General features: G+C 54.6%; 3 protein-coding genes across 3 annotated transcripts; 2 read left to right on the top strand and 1 right to left on the bottom strand.

Annotated features, from left to right (window-relative positions):
• Window positions 1-216: 216 nt before the first annotated feature.
• NECHADRAFT_31774 (uncharacterized protein) lies at window positions 217-3126 on the top strand (the record flags this gene model as incomplete). Its single annotated transcript, XM_003054647.1, has 2 exons — window positions 217-388; window positions 443-3126. The coding sequence occupies 2 exons, from the start codon at window positions 217-219 to the stop codon at window positions 3124-3126; spliced, it is 2856 nt and encodes a 951-aa protein (XP_003054693.1).
• A 452-nt stretch (window positions 3127-3578) lies between these two features.
• On the bottom strand, window positions 3579-4217 carry NECHADRAFT_30741 (uncharacterized protein; the record flags this gene model as incomplete). Its single annotated transcript, XM_003053950.1, has 1 exon — window positions 3579-4217. The coding sequence occupies one exon, from the start codon at window positions 4215-4217 to the stop codon at window positions 3579-3581; it is 639 nt and encodes a 212-aa protein (XP_003053996.1).
• A 1350-nt stretch (window positions 4218-5567) lies between these two features.
• Window positions 5568-9774, top strand: NECHADRAFT_75689 (uncharacterized protein; the record flags this gene model as incomplete). Its single annotated transcript, XM_003054646.1, has 4 exons — window positions 5568-5620; window positions 5692-5760; window positions 5817-6157; window positions 6206-9774. 4 exons carry the CDS (start codon window positions 5568-5570, stop codon window positions 9772-9774), a joined length of 4032 nt encoding a protein of 1343 aa, XP_003054692.1.
• Between the last annotated feature and the right edge of the window lie 2447 nt (window positions 9775-12221).

Below are 12221 nucleotides of genomic sequence, written 5' to 3'. Positions count from 1 at the left end.
GTTGTGGCACCGCTTCGTCCTCCCACCGAACGAACCGATCTCCCCCAACCCTTTGAGCCAGCCCCATCCCCGACGACACACGCGCATCTTTGGGTCCAGCGCTGAATCTCGCGCTCCAAGCGTCTTGGTTCCCCTAGGTCTCCCGTTTGGGGCTTTGCTTCATCGACAGGGGCTTCGAACCTCGTAGCCATGTCCAAGAAGGAGTCCTTGTCCTCCATGGATCCCTTTTCTCCTGCCCACCAGCCTGACGAGGGCTACTCCGAAGATCCTCTTACGCCCACTGTCAATCAAGATCTCTCGTCTGCTCTCGCTTCCTTACGATCTCCCTCCGACCTGAGCGCATGGCTAGTCGCAAACTCGTCCCTTCTTCCGCTTCAGGTCAAGACTGGTACTGGTCGCCGTTCGACTCGTTCGTCGACTTGAGTTGCTGACATATCTACAGAGTTGACCATGGCTCTTCTCGATAACCTCCCCACGTCCGTCATCGCCGAGATCGTCCACCGTTTAAACCCGAGACTCTACATCGACTTTATCCAGTACCTTCCTGCCGAAATCTGCCTCAAGATCCTTGGCTGCCTGGATCCCGTTTCTTTAGTTGCCGTGACCCAGACATGCCGGGCCTGGTACGAGTTGGCTTTGGACCGGAAGCTATGGGAGCGCTTATACTACATGGAAGGGTGGAAGACCATTAACTCCGAGATCGTTGCCTGCGAGGCCAAAGTCAACAATGGCCTCAACTATTCGATCCGCCAACTCAACCGTCTCCAGTCGATGCAGGACGCACATCCCAATAAGATCCGCGCCGTTGTGAATAGCGATGAAGACCTCGAGATGACCGACGGCGACCGTACACCCGGCCCTAATGATGGCTCAACTGCAGGAAGCATGTTTGGTAGTCCAACGTCGTCATTCTCGTCGAGCCGGCCTGCGGTTGTCCCTATGGGAGAGATGGACCTTGATGGCACTAGGATCCCGAGCCTAGACCGGACATTTTCTTCATCATCAGATACCAGAGGAAAGCGTAAGGAGCCAAGCGGCGATACCGAGTTCTCAATGCCACCCATGTCAGCCGCCGACGCATCCAATATGCTGCCGCCATCTAATCTCTATGCTTGGGATGTCAGCAGGAACCGGTATCGCATTAATTGGCGGTACCTATATGCTATGCGTCGCAGACTCGAGTCGAACTGGGAGCTGGGAAAGTTTACTACTCTTCAGTTCCCCCATCCAAACTTCCCCGAGGAAGGACATCAAGAGTGTGTTTACACGCTCCAGTTCGACAGGAACTTCCTTGTTAGCGGTAGCAGGGATCAAACTATGAGAATATGGGATGTGCATACACGCCGACTGGTCCGACCGCCGTTGACTGGCCATGTGGGCTCTGTGCTCTGCCTCCAGTTTGATGCTGATCCCCAAGAGGATCTCCTTGTTTCTGGAAGCAGTGATTCTAACGTTTTCATTTGGAAGTTTTCTACCGGCGAGTTGGTTCAGAAGTTGACTAGAGCCCACCATGAGTCTGTGCTCAACGTGCGGTTCGATAAGCGGATTCTCGTCACCTCATCGAAAGACAAGACCATCAAGATCTTTAACAGGCATCCTCTGCGCCATGGGGATCTGGGATATGGTGGTCACGATTTGGTGAGTCCTGTGCCGACCAACCTGCGACGGTACGGCTACGAGCCCGACCTGTCACAAGAGCTTCCCATCAGGCCCGCGTTTTCCATGATTGGTCGTTTGGACGGGCACAGTGCCGCCGTAAATGCTATCCAGGTTCGTGATCGGACCATTGTTTCCGTTTCCGGAGATAGGCACATCAAGGTATGGAACTGGCCCGAGCAGGTCTGCACCCAGACAATCCCAGCGCACGAGAAAGGCATCGCCTGTGTCGAGTTTGATGGGCGCAGAATCGTCAGCGGCAGTAGCGACTACGAGGTCTGTATCTTTGACGCGCCCACCGGATTGAGGGTTGCTCAACTGCGAGGACACGCCCACTTGGTTCGCACAGTCCAGGCTGGATTCGGAGATCTACCATACAGCAAGGCCGAGGACGAGGCAGAGGCCAAGGCGGTGGATGCCGAGTACTTCAGGGCGTTTGAAGCTGGCGAGATCGACCATAACCTGGAGCGAAGACGCCGGAGAGATCGTCGGGCAAATGCAGGCAGCTCCCGACCCCAGGACGTCCAGGCATTTGGGGCTAAGCTACCCCCTGGCGGCGGTGGTGGTAGGAAGTATGGTCGCATCGTATCCGGCTCCTATGACCAGAGCATCATCGTCTGGAGGCGCGACAAAGAGGGTGTCTGGAAGCCTGCTCATCACCTGCGACAGGAGGAGGCGGCTGCCGCTGCTCAGCGTGACGCTATCGCGGCCGTGTCTAACCTGGCGGCGGCGAGGGCTGCGACTACGCAAGGCCGGCCTGCGAACCCGGCAAATGGACCTCGCTCTCCGCCTGCGAGTGGCTCGTCAACGGGACCCATGATGCTTCGAGATCACCATGGGGACAACCAGCGAACATCAGCCTCATACGAGGCACTTATCGATCAAACCGTGCCCCATGGACCGGCCGCGTTACAGCGAGTGCTCAAAACGTACCCCGTTACTCTGGCTCACCACTCTCACTTGCAATCAGCCATCGAGCGCCAAACTTCACCGTTGGCCAGAGCGCAGTTGAGGGCAGTGGTGACAGAGGCTCTGGCTGCTCTCCAGCTCAGTCAGATGCCGCCGCGGCAACAATCAAGCCAAGGGGGTTCTGGAGATAGCAACGGAACTGGTCAACCACGAACCCCGCGTGCTGCCGTCGCCGTCCCCGGTATGCCGATTAACCCTGCCTTGGGAGGACAGGTTGTACACCCTCCTGTTGTGACACTCGCACAAGCTCCAGGAGCGCCGCCTGTACAGCCGGCCATGCCGGGCCAGCCACAGAACATGGCCCAAAACATCATACCCCCAGGCCATCACCACCCGCACATCGCAGCGGCGGAGAATTCACCAGCGCGCGTCTTCAAGCTTCAGTTTGACGCCCGCAAGATTATCTGCTGCAGCCAAGCCCCCGTCATCGTGGGATGGGACTTCTGTAACAAGGACCCAGAACTGGAGGAAGCTGTGCGATTCTTTGCAACAGTCAACTAAAAGCATAAGCCGATGGCCTTTCGAATCTTTCGTTTCCATGGAAAGCAGCATTCATTTGAGCAGGGAGTTTTTTGTTGTTTTGGTTGCATTACGAAATAGCAAGCAAAGATGGGGGGAGGTTTCTCGGAATTTCTGGAATATGAACTTGTACCACCAACTCGATCACACAGAGGAGGCGGCGTACTTTTTGGAATTCAGAGTGTACGACAATTATATATCATGTGCTTATAGAGGAAGGATTCTTGTAGGATCACAATACAGCGATGGATGGAGAAGAAGAAAAGAGAAAAAAAAAAAACATATTGGAGTCAAGATGCGGTTTGAAACAGTGGTGAAAATTGTATGCTTGTGCGAGCGAGACCCTCCTTATCCAACCAACGCCTGTAGCAAAAGGAATTCGCCTGGATACATGTGATGCTATCCTCGTATACCGTCCAGTGTCGTAGCGTCTATCAACCCGCAACCTGCTTCACCTTGTCTTCCGTCTGAGGAGGCTCATCGACAAACTCTGGCACAACCTCGTCCTGCAGGAAACCAGGCACAGCACCACCCATCTCTTGCTCCAACTCAACCTCCATACCCAAAGCCTCGAGCTCAGCATCCAACTCGCTCTCATCCACCTCGTCAGGAATGTCATAACTCCTCGCCAGACTATCCTGAATCTCGTTACCAACATCCATCAGATCCGCCATCTCATCCTGCAGCCTCTCAATCTTGTCAATGTCAATCTTTCCATACTGCTTCCTCAGCTCCTTGTTGGTAGTCTTCATGGCGTCGACCTGCGTCATGACGTTCTTGAGGTTGTCCTGCATGTTCTGCGCCTGCTCCATGTTCCACACTTGACTCTCGAGGTTCTCTTTCTCGCCCTCGTACGCCTTGCGCCGCTGGAGCACCTTGAGCGCCTTTTGCTTGATGGCCTGCTTCCCTGGTCCTTCGCGCATGCGTGATAGCTTCTCTTGGTAGGCGGCCAGCTCGCCGTTGAGGGCCTTGACTTTGGTGTCGAGGGATGCGATGCGCGTGTCGAGGTTGGTGATGGCGCCGTTGAGGGAGGGCTTCGGGCCCGTGGGCTTTGAGCCAAAGAGACGGTTCATGTTGTTCACTGGAGGAGACTGTTCGGTTCGGCGAAGGGGGGTTTCGTTGGAGGAGAGGTCGCTTTTGAGGTTGGGTTTGGGTGTCTGGAGATGGCCGCCTGGAGGGATGACGTTTGGTCGCACGCGGCTCAAGCGACCGAGTGGCGGGGCGGGACCCCTCCTTGCCGAAATGGGGGAGCTGTCTGGATGACTAAGCTTGAGATGTGTGAATGCTTGGCGGGCGGCTTCAGAGTCAACAAGGTACCTTGTGCAGTTGACGAATGCTGCTAATGTGCAGAGCAAAGGGTTGTCAAATTTCGTAGTAATGAGCATTGAAGCTGTAGGGTAACATTAGAAGAGATCTTGTATGCTACGTAATTATTTTAATTGCGAATTTTGCTATTCTTAGAGGAGTATAAGATTGATGTTATGGTACTGGTGTCTCGTTTTTTATCGACCTGCAATCTTGAACTTCAACTTTGATAAGGATCTGATGCATCCGAATGCTTCTCGAAACTTGAACGGAAAGTGCCAGGAATAGGTCTTGCGAATATACCCCAATGTAGCATTGCATGCCTCAAATTTCCATTCATTTACTGCCAGACAATCATCGCACCACGCGCAAACATCGGTGAGGCCAAGATCCCTGAAGACCAAGAACGGGGGCCTTCCATGCGCAGGCCGCTCGGGAATTGCCAGTAAAGTGGCTGATCGGCAGAGTTTCAGTCCAGGTCTAATTAGGCTCAAGCGATTGGTTCTCGGGGCGCTACTCTAATGATTTTATATGCGCTCCAAGCTTGACGCCAACTGATAGTGTCTCTGTTCTTTAAACGTCCTTGATCCAACGGGACTTTGCGACGTGGGCCTCATTGTGTCGAGAAATAAACAGACGTTCCTTAACCAGTAAATTTCGACAATAGAGCAGCGCGCGTCGATTTGAATAACCCTGACCCCTCACTGCATCCCCTGTCAGCGGCCATCACTGGCGACCATCGCGCGTTGTGCAGAGTGGAGTCCAAAAGGGTGCGCCCCACGTGACCTGCGCGGTTGTTTGGCACCGCACCTCGACGCGTCTGGCAGATGCGTACCCGCCCACACTCACAAATCCCAGCAACCTCTACAAACACACAACACACACCTCTCCACCAAACAATCTTCCCGCGCAATTCGTACCCGAACTTTTCTCTCCTCTTTCGCACACGCTTTTGCGCTTTCACGATCTTCGAGTCAACTGATTCTTCTTTTATACTTTCGAACTTTATTCAAAGCTTCGTCTTTTAAACCGATTTCTCGTCGACTCTTTGATCGTTGCCCCGCTGTGTTAGGCAGTTTGTTTACTTTCTCTCGTTCCCGCGCTGCACATCCTTCGCGATGGCGGCCGCGAATCTCCCCAAATGGGGCTTCGGGCAATCACCCATGAAGATGTGAGTTCTTTGTTCTTCCTGTTGACCTTGCCTATTGAAGCTTCTATTGTGTACTAACATTTACTCCCAAGTCAACCTGTCTCAACCTCCTTCGTCCCCTTCTTCTCCAGCGCCCAGACCGGCACAGAAGCCACCAACATGTAGGCTTGCGCACAATGTTGTTGCGCCACGCACGAGATGGCTAACGCGATTGTAGGTCATGGAGCACAGATCTCGCCGCCCCTACACCCATTTCTCGACTTCCAGCCTGGTCTCGCATCCCGATCCAGCGCCATGCCTCGACTGGTCAGACCGGCCAGATCATGAAGCGAGTTGGTCTCTGCACTCGACGCCGCCATCTCGACTCCGTTGTCACAAAGACCTTCAAGACCCCCGCGCCTGAGCCTGAGCCAGCTGCCGATGAGTTTACTCTCGAGGAAGAGTCGCGACGCATTCGACATCGAAGTGTGGACTTCAAGCCTGTTGAGGGAGACGTCGATTTCGAAGGACAACCTTGCTCCGAAGCGGAACTCGCTAACCTCTGGATGTTGGCCAAGGGTGTGTCTACCGTTTCTGCCACTGATTCACTTACTGACTTGTCTTTAGTTGACGTTACCAACTACTACATGACCACATCCACCGAAACCCACCTTGCAGACAAGATTGCAGCCCGACGCGGTGAACTTGTCCAAGTCGTGCCCATGAAGCGATACGCCGGTGTCGACACTATCGATATTCCTGTGTCACTTGTTCCCAACGGAGGTAACAAGCTTAACGTCTATCACCAACTTCTCCCCATCATTGAACGGGCCATGATCAACGGCGACGGCCAGGTCAGCTTGAAGACGGCATCAATCGCCGAGGCTCTTTACATCATGCGCCAGACTCAGCGCAACGTCCGCAAGCCTGTCTCTGCCGGACCCAGATTGTCTGATGTCACCGACTACACCGAACCACCCACTCCAACCGCCATCCTCCGACCTGTCATCCACGCCGAAGCGCGATCGCCACAGAAGCGAATTGCCAGACTCACAAGCCCTATCAAGAAGAGCATGCGCCTTCTCACGAACAGTGTCTACAAGCTTGTTCCTGGCTCAAGTCCCAAGGCCTCTCCATCTCCCACCAAGTCCGATTCGGCTCCTTCTACTCCCATTCAGCAATCGCCCAACCCCGCGAAGCCTGCTATTACACCTCGCGGTATCGATTCTACTCCTCTCACCCAATCCGCCGAGACCTTTGAGGATGTCTCAATTGAACATCTCACTCACGCCCGACCTGTCGCTCCCACTCCCTCTCGATGGAGCCGACGCGATCCCTCCACCCCTCAGGCTTTCAGCCCCGTGCGTCCTATGCGAGCACCCGCTACTCCCATCCAGACCGACAGCCCCATCGGCCTGGCCGCTCTCCTTCCTCCTACTACTCCTCAGCTGCCTCAGTTCGAACTTACTCCTCAATCTACTGAGCTCGCTACCTTTGACTTTGGTACCGTTTCGCCAGCTTTCAACTCTTCCATCTCTTGGATGAACACCTCTGTTCAGGCCAGTGAGCCCAAGCGTATCAAGAACGTCAACAAGGCCCGCCGACGCCAGAGTGAGCCCCTCCTCCGCAAGTACCTCAAGGCCAAGGCCCGCCGCGCTTCTTCTTCTCCCCAGAAGGTTCGATTCCAAGAGCAGGACATCTTCCGCGATGACATTTCCATTGGCTCCTTGTTTGACTCTGTCACCTCTACCCCCGCCAAGCCTACTCCTACCGACATTGATGCTGCTCAACCTAGCGCCGTCGAGGAAGCTTCCGAGCTTGAGACCACCATGGATATTGTCACCGCCGCCGAACTCAGTGTTGTTGAAGAGGTTACCGAACCCGTGTCTGCCCTTGATGTTGCTCGCACCGCCGAACTTAGCGTCGTCGGAGAGGCCACAGAGCCTGAGCCTACAATGGATGCTGACACTGTCACTGAACCCGCTACTCACCCTACCCCTACCGCTACGATTGAGCACGGCGTTGTGAACATCGACATGCGCCAGAACCCTGATATTTTCGGGACCCATGTCTCTTCACCTCCCGCTCCCGTCTACTCTCTTTCTCGCATGGCCGACGACAGATGCCAGGGACACGCTAAGGTCGTTGTCACTGAGCAGAACGGCAGACTCTTTGTCAGATTTAAGCTATCGGCCGAGTACGCCCACATGTTCCCCGCGAGCCAAGGATTCGATGGATCTCAATTTTCCATGTCACCCTCCATCTCTTCCTCCCCACGAATCACATTCAAGTCACCTGCTGTTAACCAGGCACCCACCATTGACAGTGTGCTCGAAACCCCTCATATATCCGCCACCCCTAGCTTTCACACCCCAGAGCTCCCCCCGGGGGACAACACTCTGCTCTTTCGTTCCCCTCAAAACGGCTTTACCCCTACCGAGCACACAAACATTGGCGGTACCCCAGGTGTCAACACTCTGCTACGAACTCCCGATGTTACTGGCTTCAGTGTGATCAAAGACCAGAACGAATTCCAAACACCAGAGCTCCCCGCTGGGGACAACACTCTGCTCTTTCGTTCACCTCAAAACGGTTTGACTCCTGTCGACAACACAAACATTGGTGGCACTCCTGGTGTCAACACTTTGTTGCAAACTCCCAATGTCACCGAATTCAGTGCGCTCAATGAGGGTACCAAGTTCCAAACCCCAGAGCTCCCCGCGGGGGAGAACACTCTGCTTTTCGGCGCTCATGACGAACTTTCTCTGGCCAACCATACAGCTGTCCTAGGAACCCCCGGTGTTAACACGCTTCTCAAGACCCCTGATGTTACTGGTCTAGGCATCTCGAACAACATCAACTCTACTCCTGCCATCGACACACCAAAGGTGACCGGGGCAGACGATACGCTTGTTATGTCCTGGGATGATCTGGCGGCGACTACTCCGGCTCCAAAGGCCAAGGCCACTTCATCAGAAGCTACCCCGGTGCAGATGAATGCAGACCGTACCCTTGCTGTGTCCTGGGACGATTTGGCGGAGACAACTCCCGTCCCCAAGATCAAGCCTACCCCCCCTTCTGACGCCACTCCCGTTCAAACTTCACCTGCCGAGACCACGCCTGCTGAGACCGCTTCCGCCGAGACTGCTCCCGCTGAGGTCACGACCCAACCTTCTGATGCTCTCCAAGTTAAGACGACTCCCGACACTACGCCTGCGCAAGAAGAAGCACCTGCCCAGACAGCAGACACGCGCCGCCATGACTACGATAGCCCTGGCCGCGAGTACATGCGAGAGTTCATCAAGCGCTCCCGCCAGAGTATCGCCACCACCACCACCGAGACTGGATCTCCCATGGCGTCGATTGCAAAGCGACAACCTCTGGAAGCACGAAGCCCTAACAGGGGGAGCCCACAGAAGAACAAGCGCAAGCACGATGACGATAGTGGTGAAGTACAGTCGCCTGCCAAGAAGGTCAAGCCCAGCAAGGAGGAGTCCAAGCAGACCACGCCCAAGCGAGCTCGCCGCACAAAGACCACACGCCAGAAGACAGATCTGGCAACCGAGATGACAGATCTCCCAACCGATGCTGAAGAGGCAACAGCAGAGGTGACGGAGACTGTCGAGGAGCAGACGGAGGTGGCTGAGGACGAGGGCCCAGTCACACGGCGATCGACGCGACTTCGGTCGCGGGAGCAGACCAGCGGTGCTCCCAAGTCGTCGATCCCAACTCCGATCAAGCTGAATCGGTCTGGCGCTGGCCGTAACGGCGGCGCTGTCCTGAACTCGAGCGTGCGCAGCGAGCAGCAGGACTTGACACACCAGACGCGCCTCAACACCAAGAGGAACAAGGGGAGCGCCGAGTATCCCGCCCAGGTCCTGGCTAAGCACGCAGAGACCAAGGGTGAGGATGACTCGGACGCGAGCCGGGCGTCTGGTGAGTCAAGTGCCTGCAAGGGCAAGAAGTCGGTGGTGTGGAGGGAGCCCCTGGAGAGCGTCCAGGAGGCGAAGCCCAAGAAGGGCGGACGGCCTACCAAGGCCAAGGTGACGCAGGGGAAGACGGGCGTTGCCAAGCCCAAGTCCACTGCCCAGAAGAAGCGTGCCGTCAAGGCCGCTGAGGATCTGGGCATGGTGGGCAACGGCACGCCCGTCAAGCCCCAGCGGGTGACGCGGGCTCGAACCCGCTCTCAGTCGTGAGGGAGCGTGGTGTTTTTTGGAAGATGGCAACGGGGGGGAGCATGGCTTCCGATCCTCCTAGGGAGGAGGTAATTCAACGAGTATGACTGCATTTTTTGGGGCGTTGGGGGAAAAGCATTTTTGGGCGCGGCCTTGGTGGTCGCGCAAGATACCACAGTGGGGTTTTGTGTTTGTGTTTGCGTTTGTTGTCTGAGTTGTGTCTGAGTCGGTTTTTGTGTTGGTCGGTTGTTTGTGTTTTTTATTTTTATTTTTTTTATTTTTTTTTATTTTTTTTTATGGGATATCTCGTCGAGGAAAGACGATTGATAGTTTTGGACTGGGAGAGCCGGGAGGCTCGTGTATGGAAATGAAATGTTTGACGCCGTGCCTGTTGATCTCTTTACTCGTGATGTTTTGTGTGTAGTCTTTCGTGATGTCTGCCATGTGTCTGAAGAGAACTCAACACTATGTGGTACTGCCCAGTCATCATGTATAGGCATCATCTCTAAAATCCATGAATTGTTTCTATTCTTGAGTGATGAACAAGAATACAGGCATGGGAGGCCCAGTAATGGCGCCATCAACCCGGTGGCCAGCCGTTCTTTGCGCGGGGGCAACCTGTGAGCGTAGCTTCATGGGTAGGAATAGGCTCGGCCTCAACAGTAGAAGTAGCAGCTGCCAAGTCATCCCAAGACATGACAAGGGTCTCATCAGGACCAGCGACCTTGGGTGTTTGGGGGCCAGGAGTGCGGTTAGCCTTCTCAGCTGGAGTAGTCTGAGGCAACTCGTCCCAAGACATCACGAGCGTCTGGTCAGCCCTGGTCATCTTTGGTGTCTCGACGCCAGGAGTATGGTTGATGTTGTTTGAGATTCCCAGACCAATAACATTAGGAGTCTGGGTCAGAGTGTTCTCACCTGCTGGGAGCTCTGGGGGCCCAGAAGGCAGTGTGATCCTTCATAGTGCTTCGGGTGGTAGCATTAGGAGTTTCAAGTAGAGTACGAACACCAGGAGTGCCGCGTTTGAGCGCCTTTCGTCCACGAGGCTATTCTTAGGAGCCGTTGGGCGTCTTTGGCGACCTGAACGGGGCGACTCAGGTTGGCACTGCCCAGTGGTACTGGAACTTCTGTGATGCCCTTGAGGGGCGCTGCTTAAGCGCTACCAACCCTGCCGGCGAACGACCAGACGTTCACTTTCCATACCGCCATCTAGCGTTGCATCACTGCCCTCAAGAACCATGGCACCGCCTGGAACAAGATCAAGGACTGGCACGTCAACCCGGCCAAGAACGCCGAGGATACCACGATAGCTGGCCGTCAACCGTCTTGATCAGTCTCGCGCCTCCAAGGCCATGAACTGAACAGCTCCAGAACCGTTGGCGGAGAGTCCCAAAAAAAAAACCCGCGCCGACCCTGCCCGCGGTCTCTGGAGGCGACTTTAGATCGCCCGTGTTGTAGGGAGCTTGGGTCTGTCCATGTCGCTGTTCATGAGGCAATACGACCGACATGAGCGCGCGCGCGAACTCCTACCCACTACCATTCCATGATCGTAAATGGGGCCCGGCGCCGCATCCGCGAGTGGATCGAGGACGCCTTAATAGAGATGACGGTCTAATAGAGGCCGATACTGAGGAGCTCATTCCTGCCTACGACCTCTTCCGGGATCCCTCAGCTGCTCAGTACTCCCCCCTCGCAGCCACCCCCTCCCTTCTAATCGCGCCAGTTGGTCGCGTTCTTCTAAGAGGAGAACATGTCGGGACGTCTTTTGTGCGGACTTCGTCTGATTTGATGTTCTTTCCAGGGTGCTGGACGACCCCAGAGCTCTTCTAGTAGTCGGCGGGGATATCAGGGCTAAGAATGGGCGTCGAGTTGGCGTCCCTGGTAACAAATAGACAAGTCGACAAAAGCCGTTCATGATGTATACCGTACATTGGCGACAAAGTTCTAGTGTAGCTTCAAGGTAGTTGCTAGTTGTCTTTTGACGCTCCGTAGATGCTCTATAGAGGCAGCGTCGTTCAAGATACAAGGATATCAATCAGCCTCTCCTATAGATATGCATCGACAAACGACCAGGGTGATGCCAAGACAAACCTCCGAGACTCAATAGAACACAAGGTCCAGGGCCTGTTGGCATGGAGATGACTAACTTTGGTGACCTTGCAAGTCGCCTCATCACTCCCAGACTTTTAGTGAGCAACATGATGAACCAGCATTTCGAACGAGGACTGCCAGAGCGGATCGATCTCCACTATTAGAGCACTATCTAAGCCTTTGTTAAGGTTATATGATGATGTGTTAATTCCTTATCTATACTTCAGTAAGTCTAAGAAGAGGCTAATCACAATTGATCTAGATCCCAGCTCGGCATATAATAGCAGTCCCTGGGCAAGCAAAGAGATTCCTGGCTCTTGAAACCTCAAACAGGGCTGAAAGACTTGAAGACAGAGATGTCCTCACTTTGTGTCTTAGAC

Source organism: Fusarium vanettenii (assembly GCF_000151355.1).
Source record: "Fusarium vanettenii 77-13-4 chromosome 1 genomic scaffold NECHAsca_1_chr1_3_0, whole genome shotgun sequence".
In the NCBI taxonomy this organism is placed as follows: Eukaryota; Fungi; Ascomycota; class Sordariomycetes; order Hypocreales; family Nectriaceae; genus Fusarium; species Fusarium vanettenii.
This window is presented reverse-complemented; position numbering and strand designations above follow the sequence as displayed.